This window comes from Petaurus breviceps, unplaced genomic scaffold (assembly GCF_028583685.1).
Source record: "Petaurus breviceps papuanus isolate PSGF00001 unplaced genomic scaffold, PetGlider_PUasm1.0 208, whole genome shotgun sequence".
Taxonomy (NCBI): Eukaryota; Metazoa; Chordata; class Mammalia; order Diprotodontia; family Petauridae; genus Petaurus; species Petaurus breviceps.
In genome coordinates, this window is record NW_027185852.1 from 533,208 (window position 1) to 560,685 (window position 27,478).

General features: G+C 47.4%; 1 protein-coding gene across 1 annotated transcript in view; it reads right to left on the reverse strand.

The window, feature by feature from the left end:
* LOC138165142 (serine/threonine-protein kinase TNNI3K) overlaps positions 1 to 27,478 on the reverse strand; it is a 369,986-nt gene that overhangs the window by 331,359 nt on the left and 11,149 nt on the right. Inside the window, exons 3-5 of the mRNA XM_069093295.1 lie at positions 20,768 to 20,853; positions 18,082 to 18,179; positions 5,592 to 5,702 (exon numbers count right to left, since the gene is read on the reverse strand). Coding sequence (XP_068949396.1) covers positions 5,592 to 5,702; positions 18,082 to 18,179; positions 20,768 to 20,853 — 295 coding nt within the window. The remainder of the gene's footprint in view (positions 1 to 5,591; positions 5,703 to 18,081; positions 18,180 to 20,767; positions 20,854 to 27,478) is intronic.

Consider the following 27,478-nt stretch of genomic DNA (forward strand, 5'->3'; position numbering starts at 1 on the left):
CTGGAGACAAAGGGACCTGTCAGGCTGCACGTCCGTGATTGTTTCTCAGAGAAAGGTGGGCAAGGAAAGAAAACGCTGACAAATGACAAGAAGCTCCTTTGCGTTTCATTCCCAGCTCGGCCGATGCCTGCCTCCCCCTGAAGGAGGGAAGGACAGCCAATGGGACGAGTGTGATTAAAGCTGTGATTTGTTCTGTATGAGGAGGTGACACCATGAGGATGTTTCCAGTTTTCTCTGTCTTTGACATTGCTTCAGCTTCAGATCCCAGTCTTAAAATTCTCTGCTCTTAACTTTTGAAACATTATGCTAATCAATTCAACAAGCATTCATAAAGGACTGACTATGTTCCAGGCACTTTGCTAAGCCCTGATGAATGAGAAGAAACAAGGGGCACAAATACCCCCAGAACTCACTATCTAATGGAGAAACCACCTGAAAGCCATTCTTGATGAACAAGACATACACACGAACACACACCACACACATACACACATGCGCGCACACACACACACACGAAATTGGAAATAAGACCACAGGGAAGGCATGAGCATTAAAGGCAACCAGGAAAGGTTTCTTGGAGAAGGGAGAATTTCAGCTGAGACTCTGCGAAGCCTGAATCTAGTGACAAGGATAGAGAACATTGTAGACCTGGGGGACTCCCCAGGCAAATTCATGGAGTGTCTTCTGCAATGAAGAGCCAGGAGGCCAGCAATTCAGGAACTGGAAAAAGTTGAGGGGAAAAAAATGGTGCAAAGAGACTGGAAGGGTAGGGAAGTGCCAAGTTGTACTGGGCTTTAAGAGCAAATATGGATGATTGTGAGTGTACACAAAATATATGGAAAATAATTGATAGATAAATTATTAGTTTGGGGAGGGCACTAAAAATGGGGAAATCAGGAAAGGTAACTTGCAGGAGGTGAGTTGCCTTAGAAGAGAGCCATATGCAGGCCTCTAGATGGTCTAGATAGAGGTGAGGAGGGGATGGTTCTAGGCTTCAGGGTAATGGATGGAATGAGATCGCGACAAGGTCAGTTGGTCTGGAGCAGAGAGTGTGGTCCAGCTCTTATCTCTCCAAGGTCTTTATAAATTCTTAGACCTCATTTTAGCCACGCCCCACCTGTGGACCACACCTTGTCAGTTCTAAGACTTAAGTGCTAAGGGATCCAATCCCATCCTATTACTTTAAAAATGGCGACTATCACTTGAGGTGTAGTAGGCCAAGGGTGAGTCAGAGTCAGGAAGACCAGGGTTCTTTAATTAGGAAATGTGGCAGTAGTCCCTGAACTAGGGCTGGAAGGGAAGTATTTTAAACCAGTAAAGATGAATTGAATTCCAGCAATGAAAGTGTGTGAACAAAGGTTCAATATAACATGTATTTATTGGATGGATGGATGGATGGATGGATGGATGGATGGATGGATGGATGGATGGATGAATGAATGTGTTTGGGAAAGGAGGGATGATCATAATATATGATAACATCAGAACAATTGATTTACATGGAAAATCCACTAAATTAAGAATGTGATACTTTTGGATAGCTCTGTATAAATTTTCCCTTATTAGCTTATGGAATAATTTTATTAGTTCATTATATAGAAGAGTCAAGGCCAGGGGTGAGAAAGCTGCGGCCTCAAGGCCACATGTGACCTTCTAGGTCCTTGGGTGTAGCCTTTTGAGTCCAAGTTTTACCAAACAGATGCTTTTATTAAGGGTATTTGTTCTGTGAGGTTTGGATTCAGTCAAAGGGCTGCCCTCAAGGACCTTCCCCACCCCTGAAGGCTAATCATTTTCTGTTATATGACTTTTATTGGTTACCTGATCATTTTCATTGGGCATGAATTCATTCAATATCCTTGTGATAGGGACCAGAGATACCAAGGCTAGAATGATACAGTCCTGTCCATAAGAAACTTCCAAGAAATTTTATAGTTTCAGATAAGTCAAATTTAAAAGAATAGATATGCAATGTGCAAAATGGGACACCAAGTTGGCTGGAACATAGAATGGAGGAAAGATGATGTGACAGACAGATGCCAAAATTAATGTGGGGATGAAGTTGACAAAGTTTGGAAACTGATTGAATAGAGAGTGGAGGGAAAAGGGGAAAGGAAGGATTCAGATGGGAATCTTTATAAATAAATTAACAACTGAGAGAAATGGGAGGCAGAATCTACGAGGAGATGATGGCGGAGGGGGGAAGGGGGAATAGAACAGAAATCTCTTTCTTCTGAATAATAAGTAGTTTTGCCAGAAAGACTCACTGAGTGGTCATCTATTTCCTTCTAGACCAAGATTCACAATTCAAGGAACCACAGATCTTTGGATGTGAGCTCAGAAGGGAGGTTTTTATCTATTGTTAGTGATCTCAGCTGAAATCACCTCATTTACCAATGAAGTCAGCCCAGCATTAATAAAAATAAGGGACATTTCTCTTAGAGACTCATATTCTGTCTCTTCCTCCAGGTCACAGACTGAATTTGTTCCATTGGCTCTTAAAATCCCCCTCATCAATTTTTTCCACTCCGGCATTTTAAAGTTTTAAATGCTTTGTGTTTCATCCTTGGTCCAAGCCTGTTCCTTCTTTTGAAAGTGTGTTTAAATATTTAGGGAAGCCCAGTGGGAGTTCCTTTTCATCACAAAGGAGCCACATAGACTTAAATTGACTGTGAATTGCACTGAATAGATTTATTTGCTGGGGGGAAATGACCTGCTGAAGGATAGAATGTGAAAATGAAATGTTATTCTTCTTTAGATGATTCTCTGACCTTAATTACCTCAATGTACTCTAAGACTGGCAGCAGAGGGCAAGGATAAAACTCAACTTTAGTTCAGTGTGTGTAAGCTCATTCCTTTCTGAACATGCAGGCGATGGATTGACCTATAGGAGACACTACAATTCAATGGAAAGTCTCATGACCTCCATCTCCTGGACTAAGAGGCCATCATGGGTAAGTATCAGGCTTGTTCTTCGTGGTCCCAGACAGCAGAACCAAGAACAATGGGCAGTTGAGGCCAAGAAAATCTCCCTGGGCCACAAACTAACTTCACCCTTATGGCCACTCTCCATCTTCTCAAGGTCTTTCCCAAAATGTGGCACCCACAGACACCGACAGCTGCCTTCTCATTAGGGCAGAGTACAGGGGCACTCTCGCCTCCTCGCCTTCACCACTGTTGGCATTCTTAATGGCTGATCCAAAACTTCATTGCTATTAAATTTGAAGTAGACTTGGAGGAAATCACCCTGAAGAAGGCCCCCAGTGATCCCTGATCCAGTCACAAAGGGGAACAACAAGAAATGTTGAAATGTGCACTGAGAGCATTGGGGCAGGGTGCTTTCCAATTGGTTTTTTATTTACGTTTATTTGGTTTCAGTGGTGTGTGTGTGTGTGTGGGCGGGGATCACTAACTTCTGAGATGACTCCAAAGGACATCACTAAGTTTGTATTCCCATAGTCTCTGTTGGGGTGGACAAGAAGAAACGGGTTGGAAATTTCCCACTGGAAAGGTCACTCACTGCATTTGGAGAAAGAGTTCCTGTCAATGAAGACCCTTGCGAAGCAAGGAAAGACACTGAGCTCTCTCATCCTTGGCTTGTTCCTTTGTTATGAGTTACCAGCAGAGAACCTCTTTAAGACACAATGAGGGGCAGCTAGGTGGCGAAGTGAATAGAGCAGGCCCTGGAGTCAGGAGGATCTGAGTTCAGATTCGGCCTCAGACACTTAACACAGGCGGGAAAAAAATCTCTGTGTGACCTTGGGCAAGTCTCTTGACCCCAATTGCCCTACCTTCTCCCCTCCAAAAAAAAAAAGACACAATGGGATTTACTGAATAGAGGGTTGAATTTGGCACAAGGAGGTTCAAATCCTGAGCCTGATGCATGCTAGCTGCATTACCATGGCCAAATCCCTTAATGCCTCACAGCCTCAGTTTCCCCAGCCCTAAAATAGTAATGATAGCTATACTAAGTGCCTCTCAGAATTGGCTCAAATGGAATCATTTCATCGGCTTCCAAAGGGGAAATGCTGTTTCCGATCTCTACACCCTTCAAGGAGCTTCCAAAATAATTCTCCGGAATCAGAAATCTGCTGATGCAGTTGCTCTGCCGAATAACTGTCAATTTCCTATTTCCTCCTGGATAAAAGGCAGATGCCTCAGTCTGGCCTCCAACCGTCGAGGAGCCGCCGCCCCGGCAGGCTGACCTGACATCTCTCCCTTTCCCACTGCGTTCCGCCCGAGTGAGCAGAGGCGCGCCTTCCCTCCCCACCTGTGCACACAGAGCGCTGGCCGCAGGACCTGTGCACTCCTCCTGCTTGCCCTGCATCCTTCAAGGCTAAGCCCAGGGGCCGCTCCCTGCAGGGAGCCTCTCCTGGGTAGCAGGGTGCTCTGCGTCCCTGCACACCCGCTGAGCGACCCGCTAAGCGGTGCAGGGGAGAGCCCTGGGCCGCAGCCACAAAGATGCGAAGCCAGACCAGCCGCCTGGCCTCCGTTTGCCTCAGCTTTCTCATCTCTGAAAGGGGGATGAAAATAAAACCGATTTCCTAAGGTTGTTGTGGGGGTTAAACGAGATAATACATGTGAAGTGCTTAGCGCAGTGCCTGTGCGGAGGCCGGGCTGTATTCATGTCCGCTGCGGTTATTGGTGATGCCAGGGAGATCCCCGGGGGAAGGGAACGCATGCATGTGCGTATATATATGTGTGTATATATGTATGCACGCGCGAGCACACACACACACACACACACACACACACACACACACACACACACACACACACCCCTCCTGGCCTGCAGGACGCACTCAGAAACTGCCCCACCTACGCCCGTCAGATGGGGTGTGAGGATATGCGAGCGCTCTGTTACCATCACTGTCATTTCCAAGCCCAGGGCCATCATTCTGCATTTCCTCCCTCATCCTCTTCAGGCTCCGGGCACAGACAGCTGGGCTGGGGCAATGCCCCTTCAGGCCTGGCCCCTCAGACGTGATAATCGGCGCAGAGCAGAGCTTTCCCGCCCCTCCTGGACAACTAGTTATATTACTATTCGGGAAGGACTAAACTCCAAAGGAAATCAAAGCATTTAGTATCTAAGCAGAAAAACAAAGGCAAATATTTCAAAAGCATGATATTCTATGTAACCAATATGCTCCATTATTAAGATTAAAAATAAACGAGATCATTTGTGTTGTTATTGTCAAAAGGCTGCCAGATAATATAGGAGGCAGGTGCTGGATTTCTTCTCATTCTTCTGAGTTTGAATATGACGTTAGGTAGCAGCTGTGTGACCTTGGGCAAGTCACTTCACCACCCTCTGCCTGGGTGCCCTCATCAGTACCATGGGGATAATGAGAGTACCAACTTCACAAGTTTATCATAAGGATCAAGGGAGATCATATGTGCAAAGCAGTTTGTACACTTAAAGTGGTATGTAAATGTTAAGTTAATTATTATAGTAGTTTATTATTAGGAGGGCAAAAAGGTTATTGGAGAAAAACCATGTTTTACAAGAAAGAAAGATGTCGATAAAAATGTACTACAAACAGAGCAAGGTCCGGCCATTTTCACAGCTCCCACATGTCCAAAGAGGGACCTACCTCCAGGTGCCCGGTGAGGGTGGCGATGTGCAGGGCTGTCAGCGCCCCATAACCGGCCTGCTGGACATCAGCCCCACCATGCAGGAGAGCCGTGATCAGTTCTGCATTGTCCTGGAAGGAGACACATCCTCAGTGAGACTTCAGCTTCTAAAGTTGTGTGATGTTTTATTGATTTCCTGCCTGTCGCTTGGCTTAGACACCCAGAGAAAACAGAAGTGGATTTCAGGTGTTCACAAGTGTTAGCACGTCAGGAGAGGCCGGGCTCTCGGCACTCAGAGCAGAAGCTCAGGGTCACAGGGTCTCATTTTTAATTGAGCCTCTGTCACTTCCCAGGGAGGCAGTGACAGTTTTCGGGGGATGCTGCTGCCTCAACCTTGGCTCAGGCCTGGAGGCAGGGCTTGGCCTATATGCGGGTCACAGCCAGCAAGAATGTTCTCCATGGCAAGGACCATTAACCTCAGGAAGAGGCCAGAATGGGGCAGGCAGCAGTTTTAAGTTTGCCGACTGTTTAGTTCCTCATGAAAGATGCCGCAGAAAGACAAGACCCGGGCCTGCCCATTATCCTGCTTCAGCAGAATCATTGCTACTTTGATACCATTATCGGTAATGTTTTGTCACTGTGTCCCTAAGGCAGGGAGTCCTCTCCACTCGATGCTCTCCCTCCCAGCTTGGATCTCTCACTGCAGAAAACTATGGAGCTTCTGCTCAAGGCATCTGGACTCCTCCTAATGAAGCCACAACCAGACCCGGGTGAGTCCTATGCCCAGCCTCCTATCTGTGAGGAGCCCCAGGAAGGAGGCTCGGCAAGCACTCAGAACAGACTGGGGCAGAATGAGAAATTATCTCTGCGACATTTAAAATGATGATCAGAAGTCAGGGTTACAATAATATTTATGATAATGATAATACGATGATGGAATCTCACTAAGCACAGTTTCCTAGCTGTGCCCGGCTGCTTAATTGGCATTCACAGAGAACTGTAAGCCTCGCAAAATATTCTACTTACATTATGGCATTCGAGCTTTTCATACCCCTTTTATAGATGAATGAACTGGTGACTGGCCCAAGGTCTCAGAGCCCAAGGTCCAAGGCCACATTCAAATATATGTCTCCAGGGAATTAAATGCAAGCCATGTACAGACTAAGTAGGAAGTTCTTTGGAGGACATGAAAACTGGGGGAATCCAGGAAGAATGCTCCAAGGAGATGGCTTTGGAGCCAAGAGACAAAAGAGAGAAAGGATGGCTTGCAGCTATGGGAACCATGGCATGATGGGAGATGGACTCCACACGGAGACCAGCCAGCAGACTTGACAGGCACTAATTATGTCTTACAGGAAAGAGTAGGCTTTACATCCCAAACAGCTAGATTTATATTGTACCCTAGGCATAAAGCCAGGAGTAATCCAAGCTCCTTGGGCAGGGGAGACCTGCCCAGAACTCTTTCCTAGGTTAAAATTAACTTTTGTTCATTTGGCCTTTAAAGGCCTTCACAGCCTGACCCAGCCTAGTTTCTCAGACCTGCCTTCCTGACCTTCATGCACCTGACTGGTCTGTTTGTGGTCCCCTTCCATTTCCAGTCTCCATGCCTTTGCCTAGTCCATCCTCCAGGCCTGGAATTTACTCCCTCCTTTCCTCCCCTTCTTCCAATCCCTTTCTTCCTTCAGATCTCCCCTAAAGGGATGAGGCCTTTCTGGACCCCCACTTCTCCCCCAGTTGTTAAGTCACCCCCACCCCCCAATCTTCTACTGACATTTTTATATTTGTTGTTTTCTCATGTCTGGATAGATGACTGATCTTGGCAGCATGGGAGCTCCCCGAGGGCAAGGCTGTTTTTTGGTTTTTTTCCTTTTGCACACCAAGGGTGTGGCAGCTAAGGGCCCTGGAAAGCTTCTTGATTTAGTGGAGAGGAGAGGCTGGATTCAGAAAAACCTTTGGGGAAATGACAGGTGGTCTGGACAAGTTGTGATGAGATCTGAGCAGGGGAAGCTCTGGTGGTGCTGGAGAGAATGGGTAAAGGATAGGACATCAATGGATATGAATTGAGCAGTGCTAGGGAACTGGTAGGAGATATGGGAGGACACAGAGCTGAGTGAAACTCCTTGGCTGTAAAGGGGGATCCAGGAAGAATTGGGGTGCCTTCAGCAGAAGTCGAGGAGGGAGGTGCTTATGAGGAAAGAGATGGGCTCAGTGTAGGAAACATGGAAGAGGATATGTCCAGCAGGCAGCTGCACAGATCGGGGAGCTGGGGGTCACATCCTGTGGAGACTGGTGAGATCCACAGCAGGGCACTTGCAGAGACGAGAGACTGTCTTTCCCAAGATATGGATTTCAAGTCTGTTATGTGATAAACTGACCTCACAGGTAGAAAGCATAAGCATTATGCAAATCCTGAGCCTAGGAAAGCTGACTCCCTTTCTCACTGAGCACTTGACAGGGGCTGCTAAAGACACCGCTTTTCCTAAAGAAATGAAGTTTCTATTAATATTTGCATTAGGAATGGTTGTCAGAAGAACGGGCAGCTTTGCCTTCATGCAAGCTCGGGGCAAATGCACTTTTACTTTTTCATGAAGCAGGATCTGAGCAGGCTAAATGCAGAGGGTGCACAACCCTTGGCATGCACAAGTGCCTTTGGTTTGATATTTCAAACCGGAATCAGATCTGCTGTCCAAAGAGTGTGTGCTGGACAAAGGATGCCCTGAGCTGTCAAGTCAGACTGAAGCTAAAAAGTTTACAAGCAATGAATGCTTCACAATTCCTTCAGGGGATAAAATCCCTCCCTCTTTCCTTCCTTCCTCCCTCCCTCCCTTCCTCCTTTCCTTCCTCTCTCGCTTTCTTGCTCGCTCCCTCTCTTCTTTTTTTTTCCTCCCTCCCTTTCTTCCTGCCTTCCCTTTTTTCCTCCCTTCCTCTCTTCTTCTTTCCTTCCTCCCTTTCTTGCTCCCTCCCTCCCTTCCCTGTTTCCTCTCTCCCTGTATTCCTTCCTGCTTGCTTTCCCTTCTTTCCTCCCTTCTTCCTTCCTTCTTTCATTCCTCTCTTCCTCCCTCCCTCCCTGCCTTTTTTTCTTCCTATGTCTTTCCACAAGCATTTATCAAGTCCCAACTATGTACAAGGTACTGGGGATAAAAAGATCATAAGAACAGGGATGTGGGTCGCTTGGCTTAAAGGATGGGCTCCGCCTTGGACTCATCAATTGTCTGCTGGGCTGTCCCTTTGCCCTTGGTGTTGGACAGTGGGGGGGGGGGGTAAGGAGGAGGGAATTGTGGAGTCAGTAGAAGTGGCTCTGCTCCTCACTAGCTGGGGGGCCTCTCTGAGCCTCTGTTTCCTCTTCTGTCAGTGGGGGAGGGAAAACCAGATGACCTCCCTGGGCCTTCCGCACTTCTCTTATTTTATAACACCAAGGACGTAGAATTAAGTAATGCCCAACCTGAACATCTGTGGGACTCCCATTTTCCATACACATAGGAGGAAGAACCAAACCTGTGAGTTCAATAGCATAGGGGAATCCTGAGTGAGGAAACTCTCTCCACCATTGCACAAAAGCCAGCCTCTCTGGCTGACAGTCTGGGAGTGCTGCCTATACTATGATAAGGTAAATGACTTGTCCAATGTCACCTAGCCAGCCAGTGTTCGAGTGTATATGTGTGTGTGTATGTGCATGTGAATGTGTATGGGTAGGAGTGAGTATGAGAGTGTGTGTATGTGTGTGAGTATGTGTGTAAGTGTATGTATATATGTGAGCGTTTGTGTGAGTATATGTGTGTATGTGTGTAAGTGTATGTATATGCATGAGTGTGTCTATGTGTGAGCATATGTGTGAATGTGTATAAGTGTGTGAGTGTATGTGTGTGAGCATGTATATGTAAGCATGTGTGTGAATATGAGTGTGTGTGTATATGAGTGTGTGAGTATGTGTTTACATTGGACCTAAAGGTATCTCTCTCCAAGATGCACACATTGCTCCCAGCTCTGTAATAGAGGTCCAACTGAACAATTTTCCACCTGAAAGCCTTTTTTGGTGACTGAAGTCAGCTCCCATGTTCCTCAAGAACCTTCTCTTCTCCATGAGAAGCACATCAAGTCCCTCAGTTGGACCCACATCTCATGTGTCCTGGGGCTCCTTCACCATCCCACTTACCAATGTCCTACTCAAAATGCAGGGCCCAGAAGGGCTTGCAATCTGGCCACAGCTGAACAATCCCCATTTCTGGCTTACATTTTTGTCCTTTCCTAATGGATACAGTCTTAGTAAGACTTCATTAGGCAGTATTACTTGGACCTCTATTGGCCCCCAGTTTAGCTTGTGGGCCACTCCCAGTCCCAGACCTTTTTCAGATCAACTTCTTCTAGACACACTTGGGCCATGGGGTATTTGTGAGTTATTTTTTTCATTCAAGTCTCAGAATTTGCAATTCTTCTACATATCTTTACCATACTTTACAATACATGTTGATTAAATTCCACCCTGAATTTCAGACTTGGCCCAAACACCCAGCCTGCAGGGTCCTAGCAATGACATGATCTCAGAAGCTCTGAGAGGTTATTTTGCAGGCTATCTCATGGAGGAGAAAATTAGATGACTTTATTACCCCCCAAAGGGTAATTTGTATACCTGACCCATAGGCTTGTTTTCTCAGCTTTGGAAAATCTCTATTAGAATGATCTGGACCAGATCGAAGGGCATTCTTGATGAAGATACGAAAAGAGAACAGTCAAGCTTTCCAAATTATTTTTAACAAACTAAACCTTGGCTTTTGCATAAGAGTACAATAAAAAAATGGCCCACTTGCGTTTGTGGTTTGTTGATTATAAAAACAAGCAAATATGTGACTTGGCCAAGAAAGTTTCAGTCTGGAAGAATCTCTAATAACCAAACTCTCAAACCCATGGTCCCATAAGAGATTAGTGCAATAGCTCCTTTTAGTGACCAACACCCTTCCAGCTTCCAAGAGAGGCATGAAACAGGGAAATGTCACAGCCCCATCCAAGTCGTAGCCCCTCCCTACTGCCCTGTGGATCAAGCAACAACCAGCCCTTGGGGCCTCCGCAATCTCCACACAGCAGAGACATCAAGAATAACATTGAGTCACTCCGCTTTCTCACACACTGGGCACTGCAGCCAAAATGCCCGACTGGTTCTTCTGCATCCCTGCTGTCCCCTCTCTGACCTTGCCATCTTCAGCTTTTGGAATCCCCAGATGCCATCAGTTAGCCCACCAGGGAGTGGCCTTCCCTGGAGGGGATGAGGAGGCGCTTGGGCTTTCTTAGGCAGAGGGAGCTCCCCAGATGCACAGAGCTGCTCCCTAATAGAGCTTGGCACTTGGCTCTTCTGCTTTTCCAGGCTTGCCTGTGATACCCCAGAGATGAAGTCCTGAGTCACAGAACCAATGTCCGGCTCAGGACCTGAGCTCTCAGCTGGCTTTCCCCACTAAGCCACAAGATATTGCATTCACTTGGACACAGTGGGTCTTTACTGATCAGAACACATGATGTTTCTCACAGTAAAATGTATGGTCCCTGAAAACCGGGGCCAGACTAGAATTTCCTTCTCTAGATGATGCAGTGCATTGAGCCTGGGGTCAGAAGACTCATGTCCCAGAGTTCAGATCTGGCTTCAGACACTGACTGACCCTTGGCAAGTCTGCATTCTGCAGGCCTCAGCTTCCTTATCTTTCAGAAATGAGCTGGAGGAGGAAATGGCAGACCCCTCCAGTGTCCTTGCCAAGAATACCCCAATGGGGTCCTGAAGAGTGGAACGTGGCTGAAAGAAGAGAATGGGAGCACTGGCCCAAGAGACCAAGAGTGAGGCCCCTCAGAGCACATGCTCTGTGACCCCGACATCTGTCTGGCGGCCCCTCCTGCCCATCTCCTGCTCCTGGCCTCCCTGGCTTCTGCCACATAGCTCCAATTTATCCTGTCTACATCTTGTTTCCATGGTGTCTCCCCCATTGGACTGGGAGCCCCTGGGGCAGGCACTTTGCCTTGCTTTGTATGCCCCTGCTTGGCACACAGTAGGTGCTTTAAAAGCATTTACTGCCCCATGATGTCACCTTGGGCAGGTGACTCCTAGAAATCCTGTCTAACCACTACTTAACCACTGGTCTAGGAATCTGAACCTTTGTTCCTGTTTCACAGAACCCTTTAGCAGTGTGGCTAGGCCTCGGGGCCCCTCAGAACAGCTTTTAAAAAATGTATAGTTGAAGGAAATATAAAACTTGACTTCAGGCTCCCTGAGGTACAATAGATGTGCCTCCTCCAGACTCCCCTGGCCTCCAGGAACCCCGGGTTAAGCAGCCTCCCAGCCTGCCCAGTGAGAGGAGCCTCGCCCCAGGCTGCACAGGCTCCTTCCTCTGCCTCTGGCTGAAGCACTTCTTGGTATCTAGAACACAATTCCTCCTCCCCGCCCTTTTCTACAAGGAAGCCTGTTCCCTCCAGAGGCCAGCTCCCCAGGAGGCCTTCCCTGGTACCCTCCCTTATCAGCACCTGCTCCCTCCAGAAATCCCTTGGCATTCTAATTCTATTACACAATAAACAGTCTCTAGTGTGTCTGCTACCTTGGGTTGCCTTCTACCCAATCCACAGGGAGGGAGCCCCTTCCTTGGTATCTTTGTATCCCCTCCCAGGGGTGGGGAACCTGTGGTCTCCAAGCCACGTGTGGCTCTCTAGGTCCTCAAGTGCAGCCCAGTGACTGAATCCACACTTCACAGAACAAGGTTTGCTCAGTAAAACTTGCACTCAGCCCAAAGGCCACACCCAAGAACCTCCAGGCCTCAGGTTCCCACTCCTGGACCTACTGGGACCAGCCCAAAGAAGAATAAAATGAAATAAAATGGAGAGGCTGAGCTTGGTGGCCTCTTGAGGCGCTCTGGGCCCTGTCCTGTGGTTCTGCCACTCCAGGACAACAGACTCATTTCTCTGGAGCATCCCACGGTGTTGCTGAGAGGAAGCACAGGAGGGGCTGGGCGTGAGTGACCAGGCAGGTAGAGCCTTCTAGGAGGTTAAGTGGTTTAGAGCAAAGCCAGGGAGGAGAGGGAGAGGTGCCGGGAGCCAGGGAGGGCCTGCTTCTGACAAGCTCTCCTCCTGGCAATCACCCTTTACTCAGAGTGCTCTATGACCATTCTTACAACTGATCCTCACATCAGCATTGGGAGGAGGGACTATTAAGATTCCCATTTCACAGATGAGGAAAGTGAGGCAGGCAAAGTACAGCTGACTGGTCCAAGGTCACACAAGTAAGGAGTGGCGGGGGTCGGATTTAAACGCAGGTATTCCCCGCTCAAGTCCGGGGTCTGGCCTCGGCTCTTGAGCTGCGAGCAGATCCTCTTGGCAACCCTCTGAGTGTGTAAGAGGGAGGGAGGTGCAGACTCCCACTGGAGGAGGGCCTCCCCTCACTGGTAGTCTGCTCCACACCCTGTCCCATACACGTCACTCTGACCTCATTGGGCATGAAAGGGAATCAGCAGCCCAAGTCCCACTTCATTCCTCCAAGCGCACTGAAGTTTCTCTGAGGACCAGGGGATGGCCCAGGTCTGTGGGATGGAAAGCATTTAGTTCTGGCATTAAGATTTAATGGAGTGGAGCTCCCTCCTGCACCCTGGGGGCTCCCACAGAAGGAGCCGTTAATCAGAATAAAAGTCACCATGGAGATTATTCTCTGCCACTGTATGTGTCTTCCTCAGTCATCCCCTGTTAAGGGTGTTAGTCTCATGGAGATGCCTGGCTTTGCCAGGAGCCTTGACAGGTGGGAGGGAAAGCAGCATCTGGGAAGATGGCCTGGCAGAAGCCAGAGGCTCCACCCACCATGGAGGCCAGGCTGTCTGTGGGTGTCCCATTCACCTCCTGGACTTTGCAGCGGGCTGGTACAGACCTGACATCTGGGTCCTGCCCCACGTGCTCACCAGCTCTGGGACCTTGGGCAAGTCACTTAACCTATGCCTACCTCAGTCTTCTCAGCTGTGAAGTGGGGACAGTAACGTCACTTACCTCCAGGGCATCAGGAAAAGACATCAGCAGCCTTCCAGAGCCATATAAATGCTGGCTGTCATCGCTGCTGCTATTAGGTTATTATTAGTAGTGTAACATTATTCTAAGCAGGCCCACAAACAGTGACATGTAGAGCCATGACTGTTGGATGTGGAGCCTAGAGGCCTGAGTTTTCATTCGCCTTGGCTGCTTTCCTGAGTCACAGGATCACAGGGCCCCCAAAGGCATCTGGTCCAACCCCTGACCTGAACAAGAATCGTCTCTTCAGCATCCTTGCCACAAGTCACCTGGACCCTCCATGATTATCCCGATAAGGGGAATCTATTCCCCTCCCCTTATTTATTGGCCAGATGACCATTGGCTGGATCACTGAGCCTCAGTGTCACCCAACGGTGCAGCAGGGTCATCCTGGGAGAACGCTGGGCGACTCTTAAAGACCTGTATAAAATGTTGGCCATATTTAGTATGGTAGGAAATGAGGCCATTCTGGACAGAGCTCTGGCTAATGAAGAGGAGCTGGCTGCCAGAGGAGAAGCATGAGTACCTGCGATGACGAAGACTTGTCAAGGACTTGTAGAAAATGCAGGCACAATGCTGTGTTAGCTGCTGAAAGGGAGGAGCTCCTGCTGTGACACGGGCCCTGCGCTGGGCACCCTACTGACCTTCACAGCAACCCCAAGAGGTAGGTGCTGTCCTCGGCCCATCTTAGACTGGAAGGTGGGAGCCCTGGGTTCCTACCCTGGCTTTGCTGCTTGGTGTGTGTGTGCATGTGAGCACATGCATGCATGCATTCATGACATTGGCCAAATCCTTTTATCATCCTCAGCCTCAGTTACCTCATCTGTAAAACAAGAATGTGACTGACAGAAGGTTCTCTGAGGGCCCTTCTGTCCTCATTTCAGAATCATGGGATGTGAGAAGAGGGAGACAACTCAATGACCAGGAGGTCAAACCTATCCCTGGTGGAATCCCTCCAACCAGCTGCCGACAAGTACTCAGCCTGAAGCTCTGCCTCCACGATTCCATGACTTTATTAATTCTATTTCCATAATTCCCTCCCAGCCTCACCTCTCCTTACCACCCTACACAAACTCTACATTCCAGCAAATGAATCCCTGCCCCCTCCTTTTTGTACTATGTCTTCCTGTTTCCTTCTCTCTGTGGATTCAGGAAGGCCAAACTTCCCTTCTCCCCCAGCCCTGGCTTCTCCCATCTCCTCTCTGCCTCGACCTGAAGTCCTCCTCTTCCTTCCAGGCCCAGTTCAGGTGCCCTCTGGGCTCCAAAGCCTTCCTTCAGTCCTCAGGCTAATCAGGCATCTCCAGCTCTGTGTGGACTTACACATTTCCACGTGTGTCCATGCCACATCCCCCAGTTCTGCCTCAGGGTCTTGAAGGCAGTGGCTGTGATACTCCTCAGCTTTGTATTCTAAATTCCTGGTATAGTAGACGATTAATGGATATTGCTTCAATTTATTGGCTGCAATGCAACTGCTGAACTTCTATGTGATTATAGAAGAAATGTGAAGGAGGCAGAAGTGGACAGATGGGCCCTTTTTTGAAACAGAAAAGACAACAAATTCTTCAGGCTTTAGAAAAAGTGAATTAGACTTTGGATTCCTGAAAAAAATCCTTTAATGTATTATTAAAAGGAAGGATTTTCTGCATTAGAAAGACAAGCTGGGACCACAAGGACCCAAGAAAGCCTGACCAAGGAGAAGTCATGTCAGCTAAGCTTATCTGCTGTTGCAGCATGGCCATTAGTTTGATGATGAGGCCAAATGCTGGGCTCAAATTGTGGATATGTGTATTTCCTAAAGGCATTCGCCAAAGTCTTCCATAGAATGGACCCGTGTGTATGTCCCATATGCCCCAGAAAAGCTGGGATCCAGGAGGCAGAGATTGGTCTTTCCAAACCTTGTATCTCATGTACCCAGTGAGTTTTGCATGCTGCAGATGTTTAATATCTATCAGACATTTTGTTCTTCAAATGTCCATCACACATCCTGGTAAGATGTCCAGCAGAGAGCTGATGATGTCATTAAATTCTATGTCATAATCACTCCTGGTTTTTTTTTTTAATATGAAATATGACTGGTCATAAGCTCTTCCCGTTTGCTCATCAAATATTCAACACTAGCTAAAATGGTGGTGAAGTGAAAAGCCAAGGTAAGTATTTCTTTTAAGATGCTGTTCATGGAAAGTTAGTGATTCAAAGTCTTTTTTTTCTTTGTTAGTCAATATCCAATGCCTTACATTCTTGAGTAATGCAATAACACTAATGATAGAGATAACGATAACACTATCTGTTTCAACTATAAAAACAAGAATCTTTAGATTCATTTACCTGCCATTCAAGGCTTTCCATAATGCCACCTAAGACTGACTGTCAATCATCTGATCTCTTCTCAAAAGGGCCAGTGATTTTTGGTAAATTTGGAAATGTTCTTCATAAACCAAGTGTTTTGGGATGACTGCATGCACTCCAAACTGATTAATTGAAACTTGCATACTAAAAAGGGAAGAAGAATCATATAAATATGCAGAAAAAAAGCTGCTACAGCAGTTTCCAAGAATTCTAAGGATGTCCATCCATCAGAAATGCAAAGTCATATGGTGGATGGCCAGGATAACTTCTCCTCCCTCTAGGCAATGCAAGTGTGGTTTCATGTGAAAGCAAGTGGCAGGCCATGGACCTCCAAGGTCCCATACTGGGCTACTGGGCTCAGTGGGTAACTCCCCAGGTACTTCCTGGGTCTTTTCCTGCCTTCCTCCCCTGCAGTGCTCATAGTACAGAGATAGTCTGCCCTGATTTTCCACCTCCTCTCTAGACCAGGAGTATCTGCACTGGATGTAAGCCAAGCAAGGAAAGCTCTCCCTCTTCAGCTCCACTTCCTCCTCTCCCTGCCTACATTCCAGACTCCTCCCAAACCTCCCATCTCCTAGGGATTCTCTGCCTTCCTCTGAGATCACCCAACATTTGCCTTGTCTGTCCTTAGACGTGGGGCCCTTCACATCTTTAGTGGATAACACAATGCTTGGCTGATGGATCAATGGCTTCTTTTTTGTCCCTTCCCAAGTGTGGTTCATGCCTTCTGAGTGACAATAATCCATGGGTTTCACGGTCCCTTCTTGGGATCCATCACTTTGGAGGGACACGGCCAATACTTATGGGTCAGGGACGTGAATTTATTGCTTGTGTCTAGAAGATTCTAAGCACAATCCACACCACACGAGCCCCCCTCCCCCCAAAAAGGGATTGAGGAAGTGACAGATCTCAGCACATCCAGTTATAAGGCCAAACGGTACCTGAAGGAAAAGTCAGTGTTCTTGGATGCTGTCTCTGCCTGGGAAGAGGGTGAGCCCTGTGGCCTGGGGTGAAGGGGTTCAGCCCAAGCAGTAGAGCTGTGACCACCCCATTATCAGTCCCAACTCCCATGTCCCAAACAGAACTCACTCACATCCCCTCTTCTTCTTTCTGACTTCCCCATTTACAACAGTAGCAACACCACACATTTATTTCCCCATGCCCAAAATTCTCATGTCAGCTGTGACTGTGTCTTCCTTCTCTTCCCCTCACTCCCAAACTGCCATCAGTTCCTGGGCTGGTCCCATTTCTGCCACATCACTCAGAGTCAGCCTCTCCTTTCCACTTCATCACCACCACCCAAGTACAAGCCCTCACTCCTGATGGTCACAAAAGCCCCCTAAAGGGCTTCCCCTTCTTCTTCCCTGTCAAGACCTCCTTCACAGCATCATCAGATAGTGATGCTTCTGCACATGGGGTCCTCATCAAAGATCTTCCAAGACTTCCTACTATCTATCAGGTTAAACTTGAATTTCTTGTCATTCAAGGCTTTCCAAAACACAGTGTGTCCCAGCCTGCCTCTGTGTCTTGTCGACTATAGTTTCCTCCCACACACTCTCTCTGCCACTTTGTGCCTCTGTGACCTTGAGAAAGTGACTTCAGATTTGGGGCTTCAGTTTCCTCTCCAGACTGACCTTAAGGTCCTTTTCAGCTCTAAATATAGGTCTCTCTGACCAGCAGAAAGGTGGGGCAGCAGAGGGGAGATCCAGCTGGCCTTGGATCCAAGAAGAACAGGTGGCTCTTTCCCCAGTCTCTAGGCAATCAGGGCACACTATACCTCCTACTGAAGGAACCCTCTTGAGGCAAGTTTCTAGACCAAGGGAAATCAGGGGAATTTCTGCAGCTCTAGACAAGCAGCTTCATGAGGAATTGAAGGGACAAGCACCCTGAATGCGAAGAGAACTAGGGTGCCCTGATGACTTCAGAGCAATGACAGAGAGCCCCAGGTTGTGACTGCTAGTGAATACAAAGGCTTGGAAGGACCTGAGTCTGCCCTGGCTTTCTCTGCATTAGAGGATTGTAGGGTGATGCATCTTCCCCTGGCCTGTGGGGTTGCTAGGGCTTCCACAGACCTAGGAGGCAATGACTCAGTCAGGGTTCGCTCCCCACACTCCCTGTGCATCGTTAATAGGTACAAAAAGGACTTACCATGTAAACCGCCAAGTGCAGAGCTGTGAATCCATTCCTTGTTAGCCGAGACGGGCGCAGCCCTTTTAACATGAGGCTTCTAACGTGGGACTTGTTGCCTTTGATGAGAAAATGGAAGGAGGCTGATTAAATCCAACAGGCCAGTCATGAGGTGGCCTCCCAATGGCCGTTCACTGGGTGGAAGGCGGCCATTTCCTTTTTCGGTCCTATTAGCTCTGGCTCCCTTAAATGGACCCTTCTTTGGAGCTTTTATGTACTTGCCTCCTTATCCATTTGTTGATCTGGTTTATCTTAATTCAGGTAATGGAGAAAAAGGACCTAGGACACACTGGCAAGTTTTGCTTGGGAAATCATGGGGAAGAGAGTCAAAGTCAGGCCACAGTAATCTGGGTGGACCCAACGTACTTCTTCACTGTCTGAAACAGAGCACTTCCACTGTCCTTCTTAAAAACTCTCTATCGATCCACCAACTAGGTAAGAGTGCACACATTACTAAAGGCACCTGGCCTTGAGGTGGAAGAAAGAACAGAAGTACATAACTGGGGGGGATGGAGAAGGGCAAGACAAAGGAACAGTCTTATCCCAGTTCTTCTCAGTGGCTTTCACTTTCTCCCTACCTCCTGCAATAGGCATAAAACATTCTACAAATACCCACCATGCCTTTCCACCTTCTCATTTTAATTTCCCTTCTGCTCTCCTATTAGGGTATTCTTCCCTATCCACTTCCCCAAGTGTCCCATGGGTGAGGAAGTCTGAGGGTAGAATCAAAATGAGGTGGAGAGTACTGTCAGATACAGAAACAAGATTACTTAGTCAATCAACAAGTATTTAATGAGCCCTTCCTGAGCCAGGGAGCGGGCTAATCATGAGGGATACAGAGAAGGGCAAAGGGCAGTCAGTGCCTGTCCTCGAGTAGCTCACAGTCTAATGGGGGACACAACCTGCAAACAATGAGGTACAAACAAGATATAGACAGGAAAGACTGGAGATGATCTCAGAATGAAGGCACTACAAGTGAGGAGGGTGGAGAAAGGGAGATTTTAGCTAGGACCTGGAGGAAGGCAGGGAAACCCAGAGGTGGAGATGAGGAAGGAAAGAATTGCTGGCCTGGGGGAAAGTCAGAGAAGATGGCCAGGCCAGAACTGGGACTGGATGGTCAGGACACAGAAAGAGTTGGGGGGAGGGGAAGGCTCAGACAAGATATAGCTCAAATTCCCATGTGACTCCAAGAAGGACTTTTCCACCCTCTGCTTAAGGAGCCTCCCTGAGAAGGAACCCAAGAGCTCTCATTAGGAACATTTTCTTTATACTTAACCTAAATTTCCCTCTCTGCAGCTTTTTCTCATTGCTGCCTGGAACTAAGCAGACCATATCCAATTGGACCTCCACATAATGACCCTTCAAGTACTTGGAAAAAGCGAGTGTGCTCCCAACCCCCCAATCTGTTCCTCTCCATGAGAAATATCCCCAGGTTTTTCAGCAGTGTCCCATATGGCAGCGTGTCCAGGCTCCTTATGTGCCCGGTCACCGTTCTCTGACTGTATGCTGGACTTTCAGGAGCAGACAGGGATGGATTTGAGAGTGAGGAAGCCAAAGAGTTGGTGAAAGCCTCCATTCCAGCTTCCTCCCTCCCCCACGTTTTAATTGGCTGACGGCCCGAGCACCCCCTCCCTGCCCAAACTGACTGTTCGGAACCTCACTTTTGGCCAAGTATCATTCCTCTACCCAGAACTCCCCGGGGTTGCCCATTAGCCTCAGGAGCAAATAGAACTTCTTTGTTTGGCTTTTAAAGTCCTTCATAACCCGGAATTCCCTGGCTTTCCAAAATTTCTTCCACCCCACTCCGCTCTCCATTCTCCCAAATCCAGTGACACTGGCGTCCTAGCTCCAACAGGGACCTCCACGTCCCCCCTCTGCCTTTTCACCATCTCCAGAGCCTGGAATTCTTTCGCTCCTCCTCTCCCACTCTTTAGCTTCTTGAAGTCGCTGCTGAGATCTCTCCCTCCCTTCCTCCCCAGCAAGCAGCTTTTCCTAGTGCTCCCCAATCTCAGTGCCTTCCCTCCGCGGAGCTCTCCAATGTCTACACCTTGTTCTGTCTAATTTTGCCTGGAATCTCCACCGTCATCCTGGGAGCTCTCCAAAAGGGGGGGAAGAGGCCCTTGCTTTCTTTCCTTGCTTTGCAGCCCTGGGCTATTAGAAAATATTCTCTTCCTTTAGGGCCGTCCCCCTGGACCGTGGTGCCTTGCTCTGTCTCTTAGGTATCTGTCCTGGAGTGGTTTATGTCTGGTCTCCTGCCATTCGAGGCAAGTTCCGAGAAGGCAAGGCCTGTTCTCGCTTCCTTTGTTCCCTCCAAGCTTATTAAGATTCCTGGCACAAGGGGGGATCATTAATAAATGTTTGTTGATCGACCGACTGACAGTATTTTGGGTAAGACTTTAAATGCCTCCAGATTTAAGATCTGCCCTTTCCTTGACTGGCAGACACAATGGGGGTGGAGGGTAGGCTTTCATTTTTAAATAATCACAGATTTGGGACACATGGCTACTTCAACTCAGAACTAAATCAATCAGACTATTGGCCCACTGGTTTGCAACACAGATCAATGTCACTGGAGTCTGAAAGGACAGATCCGGGCAGAAAAGGGCTGGGAGGAATGGTCCACCAGGGAAGGGCTCGAGGTACTCACCCCCACAGACACAGCACAGGTGAAGTAAGGACAGCCCGCTTTCCGTGCGGTAATTTAAATTGATTCTGCTGAAGGCTTCATCAGAGCTGCAAGGAGATTTTACAGATGATCACATACTGCATCTTCCAGTATGCTGTCTTTCATTTGAAAAATCAGAGAAGGGAAACCCATTGCTCTCCCTGCAGAAAGGCTTTTTGGCCTCCTTGTTACCTTTCTGCAGAGATCCCCCCTGCCCCCCAACACACACGCCAATGATTAGACCTCAGAGAAGATGCTCGTAGCCGGGGAGGCCTTATTCCCGTTACCACCTCTGTGTCTGTATCCACTTCCTTCTTGACGTGATCTGCCATCTACATCATGTACATCTCACATGCACTTTTGCACTCGGTCTTCCCTTGGACTGTTAGCTCCCTGAGGGCAGGACCATTGTGTTTACCTTTTTTTCTATTCCCAGTGTTAGCACCAGGGCAGGCACCAAGTAAGCACTTAAGAAATATGTACTGCTCGATTATACCCATGGGTAGCTCAAATTCACCAATAGGTTCTTCCGATCTTTCACTGAAACTCTTTGAGGGAGGGTGAGGTAAACAGTAAATGTTAGAAAATGGGAACCTATTTTGCCCAAGAAATGGAAACAATTGTACACAGGCTAGAAAGGCCACTTTTTCAGAGAAGGAAACTTCTTGGGGAGGAGATTCCCTTTACCAATGCTGATTGGAATCTACTCTGCAACTCAGAGTCTGAGGAAGATGCTTGGGTGGTAGAGGAGTGAAATGATTGGCCCAAGGTCATACCACCTTTAGGTGCTGGAACCCTGGCTGCCTTTGTACCCACTAGGCTTTCTGCATCTCATGCTGCCCACATTTAAGCCTATAAGTATGTGGATATGTGTCTACATGCACACAAGTGCTTATATAGAGATTATACGAGTGAAAGACATACATATGAGTAATTTCAAAAGGGTGCTTATTAAGATATCAGGAAAAAGAACAAAATTCAAAAACATTATAAATTCTGTCTAAAATCCATTATCTTTATACCTGATGAGATCAAGATTTATAAGGCTATATAAGGCAGGCGTTAATCTTGATTAAGGATCATTGTTCTAGAAGTGGAATGGATGGGAAAGTCATCTATTCTAAATCTTCACATAATTCATGCTAATTAATAATAATATTAACTAGTATTGATGTAACACTTTCAGGTTTGCAAAGCATTGTCAAAATATCTCATTTTTGTCCCTGTCACAACCTGGAGAGGTAGGTATTTCCATTTTACAGATGAGGAAACTGAGGCAGGTAAATGTTAATTGTCTTGCCCAAGGTCACATAGGTAGCAAGTAACCTTTCTGGGACTGGAACCCTGGTATTCTGACTGCAAATTCTGCATTGCTTTGGCAGAAACACTATTCCTTCTTAAAAGGGCTAAAGAAAGGTCCTAAAAAGGACCAAAATGGTCTAAAAGACAGGAAGCATGTAAAAGACTCCACTAATGAAAATTTTGTCTTTATACTCCCCCCACCCCCCAACCCTCCTCACACACCCCCTGCCAAAGAACAACTCTCTCCCTCTTCCTCCCCCACAAGATGGCCATAGGAAGCTTCAGCTTTTGAAAGCTGAGCCAAAGCTCAAGTCTTGACCTCTTGTGGTAAGAGGCCTCCCTCAGCATGTTCCAGCATCATCCATCAGACCTTTGGCCTCCCAAGTAGATACTAGCTTGTCTCTTGCCTATTTAAAAAGACCTCCAGCTTCAGGCAGGTACCAGAGCCTTTGGTCTCTGAAGAGGGTCTTCCACTCATCCTTGGGAGGCCCTACAAGTTCAGAAGGTCATCATTAAGTATCCCTGTAAAGAACCCTCAAATATACCTGGGAAAAATATCAAAAAAGAAGAAAACCCATCTTTGGTGCTGTCATTTAAAAGGAGATGGCCCTTTGTAATGTAATGTAATGTAATGCCATGGAAAGGTAACTTCCCAAGGTTCAGAATACCAGCATAGGGGCTCTCCATTTTATTCAGTGACAAATTAAGAACAGAGAAGGTCAAAACATGACATCATTCCAAATACAGCATTTACTAAGTGTGATTAAATAATCTCCAAGTACTACCCCACCCCAGGACCTTCCAATCATTCCATCAAGTACAAAGTCCCTGTTCTAAATACTACTCCACCCCTAGGCTGTACCTTCATTTAGTCCACCACAAAGCCCCTCTTCTCAAATGGAGATTAGTTTCCAAACATAAGTAAAGTACGTTCATTTGTTCAACCATAGAACACAAAAAGGTCAAAAGTTCCCCACCCCTGGATCACAATTGAATCTACCCCAGAGTTTCATCAAGTTTAAGCACAGCACTTAATACCCAAATGGACTTTTCTTCATCTTGACAAGAGGCAAGTTCTCAGTAATCTTAGTTCCTGGGGAGACAAGGCTTAGCAAGGCCACAAGATACATTGCCAGTCCCTTCATTAATTCATCTTCTGTCTGTAGAACAGTCCTAGAACCCCTGAAAACATTAGCAAAACCCTCTCCCAGGATTTCTGTAAACATACAAGAAGAAAATCCTTCTTCAGGGCTTCTGAACCAACAGAAAGGTTCCCAGACCCCTGCAACAACAGCACTGTCCTTCACCAGTGGACAGTATTCACTCTCTGTCTGCAGGACAGTCTCAGGAGCTCTTAGCCAACAGCCAGGTTCCAGGACTTCTTCAACAAAAGGACTGTCTTTCACCAGTGGACAAATCTGGCAAAACAACATCAAAACAGACAAAGTACCAGCAAAACAGCCATGTCTCCTCAGTCCTTGGCAGCTCTGGGGACAGGTCTCAAAAGTCCAGGGCGATTCAAAGTGGCCCTCAATAATCCTCTCAGTCTCTCTCTCTGCCTCCACAAGGGTGCTGCTTCCAAAAAGTTCTTCTCCCTCTCTCTTGTGTCTCTCCAAATCTAAGTCACCAGCTCCTCCCAGTTCAAGACTTTCTTTTCACATCAACAAGTCCATCCCACAGGTGGGATTAACAAGCTCTGGGTTTTAACACAATCAATTTGAAAACCAAGCCAGTACAGGGGAATCTTTATATTTCATTACTATCATACCCTTCCACTCCTAGGAAACAGTGGAGTGAATAACCAGGGGGATCTGGAATTGTGGAATGGACTTCAAGATCAGTCATCTGTGGGGGTGTTTTCAGCTCCCCCCATACCACACAGCAGCAGTGCAAAGCTAACATCCTTTATGTCTTTAACTCTATTCTCTGGGGAGAAAGAGAGACAGAGAGAGAGGGAGAGGTAGTGGCATAGTGTATACAGCACCAGGCCTGAAGCCAAGAGGTTCTGAGTTCAAATCTGACCTCAGATACTTCCTAGATCTGTGACCTTGGGCAAGTCACTCCACCCTATTTGCCTCAGTTTCCTCATCTATAAAATGAACTGGTACAGGAAATGTCAAACCATTCCAGTATCTTTTATAAAATGAACTGGTATAGGAAATGTCAAACCATTCCAGTATCTTTGCCAAGAAAACCCCAAATAGATTCAGGAAGAGTCAGTTGCGACTGAAACAACTGAACAGCTATGGTGGCAATCACACAGGATGGCTGCTGGCACAGGCTCTGAGATCTGCTTTACTAGGAAAGATAGTTTTTTAAGGGGCAACAATCTTTTTAAATTACATTCACTAGTACAGGGAAAAAGTCAGGCCCCTGAACTTCAGAGAAAATACAAGCAGAGAAGTAAAGACCAGCAGACAGGGCTTCTAAGATTCTGATTCTGAGAAATCAGCACAGATGAACAGACAGATCCAGCTGCGTGACCCAGGCAATACGTACATAGTCACCAGAGAGAGCAGCGCCAACATCTGGCTTCTTCGCGGGTACCCAGAGTCTTAACTGGTCAGACCACAAGAGCTCTCTTCCAGTGGGTGAGTCCTAAAGCACAAGGCTAACCTCAGAGTATGTATACCCTTTTAAGCATCGCAACCCATGTGACTCACGGCCTAATTACTCCTAATCCTCCGAGCCAGCCTCCCCTGAGCAAACTTCTCTTAAGGGGCTCCACCTGAGGTCCATTAATGGGTGGGGAAGATCTTACTTCCCATTAACATTACAAGAGCAAACCACCACTGTGTGTGTGTCTGTGTGTGCGTGTGTCTGTGTGTGTGTGCATGTGTGTCCTCTATTAGAATGTAAACTCCTCAAAGGCAGGAGCCCTTTCACTTTTATTCCTGTACCGCTGCTGCCCATTCTGGTGTCCGATTCATAGCAGGCACCTCAGAATTGCTGGATCACCTGACAAAGGGGACCTGGAAAGCCCAGCCCTCCCCCAGGAAGGTTATCTGTCTGTGTTATTCCCCTAAAGTCCCAGAATGGTGGGGGCTCCTTCTCAATGAGAGAGGCAGCATGGTTTAGGGGACGGAAGGGTAGTCTAGGAGCACGGAGCTCTGGGTGCCAGGTCTGGCTCTGACGCTCAGTGGATGTTTGGCCCAGAACAAGCCACTGACCCTCTGAGTGGCCCCAGGCAAGTTGCAAGATGATCAGATTCTGAGGAGCTGGTGGTGTGACATGGCCTCACCTTATAATTCCCTACACAAGTCAGTCATGGGTCCAGACAAACAACGTTTGAAGGTAAATTAGGGCCGTTCCTTCTCTGAGTCCTCGGGGCTAAGTTTGGAGAGGTGGGTTTATATTTGCGGGATGGAGTCAGACTGCCCTTGTCTGAATCCTTCTGCTGTGACACCTTCTAGCAGAGCTTGGCATTGGCTTCCCCTTGGGGAGGAAGGCCAAGGAGCTGGCTAGTAGATATTTTGCTCATCATTCTCTCTTTCTTTTCTAAAACCTGGGGAGTCTGAGCTGCCTCATGTTCAGTCAGTCCTCATTAGGACTCTGAGAGGTATTAATTATAACTCATCCCCATCCTCTTTATAGGGGAAAAAAAATCTGTGCCTGATATTTTTAGGTTATTGTGAAAAAATACCATTTACATTATGCAGGAGTCATTGTAAAAGAATTAAATTGCATTTAAGGGAGGGAGTTCCCACTTGCCCACTTGAGTCACTGAAGTCACAGAAGGCTCAGAAAGCAGAAAGGAGGTTTGAAGGGGCTTTCCTAAAACTCCACAATGACCTCTAAGAGTTCTCTGACCAACCTGACAAGAGAGCCAGCTGTGGCTCAATAAAGGAGCTAGGCCCAAGGGGGACCTCATCTCCCTCAGCAGAGAGTGACACCCAATGGGAGGACTCCCATTCTTGTGGAATTGTCCTGTCTGTGCTTCATTATGGCCAATGAAAGGCAGCCTACACCCTCCCACAGAAGCCCATTACACTTGGGACATAGTGAGGAGACAATAGGCAGGACATTCAACCTCTCAGAGCCTCATCTGAAAAGTGGAGACCTGCAGCATCTGTCAGGGTCATGGTGAGGATCACATGGGCAGTATTTCTTTTTGTAAAACTTAAAGTGTGACCTGATTTGAGTGTGTGTGTGTGTGTGTGTGTGTGTGTGTCTGTGTTTGATATTCTGAACCCAAACATAAGTTTTCACCACAGTCACTATCAGAATCTATGCCATTTTGCAGGTCCCTTTTTTCTAAGCTGTTAAGGTATTTCTGGCTCTGGACTCTCTCATCTCACTCATCAGCTCTGCCTCCCAGCCTCAGGCCATTTGCAAGTCTGATAAGCAAGGCATCTAGGACTTCATCCAAATCATTTGTGAAAATGTGAGTCCAGAGATTAATTTCCTCCTTGAGCTGGGAGGGAAAAGAAGGGAAAAGCGGAGGTGTTGGTTAAAAGCTGGGAGCATTCTTTCCTCAGGGGAGACAGGCTGTGCCCAAAGGTTCCCCAGGGAATCTTCTCCCCAAATTCCTTGTCTTTTCACCTGGTCTATCACAGGTTGGAGCTGAGCATCCTTGCTGTTAGAGAGCTAGCAGCTTCAGGAAGCCTGGAAGCTCCCTTCTGTCCCTCCTGTGTGATTGGTGCAGCACATGCTCGGGCCTCACTGTCCCAACTCCTGGAAGGCTAGGTTATCAGAATTCTGGGGCTGCTTGTCCCTTCAGGGATGAAGGGGACCCTAGAATGGTTGAGGAGGTGTATTTCTAATGCTATAGCTTGCCAGCCGCACCATTATGCTTTCCCCACCATGATTGTAGATTGACATCTATTAACCAGAGAGACTTGGCTTTTAAAGGCTATTTAATGGGTATTTACTACAGGTATAATTTACTACAGGTATAACTGGTTCCCCAAATCGCTCCTGCCCCAGAAGTCCATGACTCACTTTTCCACCAGTACATTCAGCATTGATGTCCCAGGAAAGTGAGTTCAAGCTTAGAGCTCATGTGGCAAAGGGTGGCACAAAGTTCCTGGCTTGGGAAGTCCTTCCTCCCCTCTTGGCACGCTTCTCACAAAGCACCACCTGGCCAAGACACAGCTCTCCTCTAGGACTCCTGGGAGAGTCTGGAAGCTGCCTCTCTTTGGGGTGTTTCCTTGACTTCCAGAGAAATGCAGACACAGCATCAGTTGTTCTGGGGTATTGCTAGGAACCCCCACATTATTTGAGCTAGCAATTCTTGTGGCAGAAGTGGGAAGGGATATACGAGGTCAGCATCAAAGTCCAGACTGGAGCTCTTCTCCACACACCAAACGAGGCTGCCATGTTTCAGACATCTCACTCCTCAGCAATCCCTCCCATATTTGAGACATTTCCCAGTTTCACAAGCACACCACC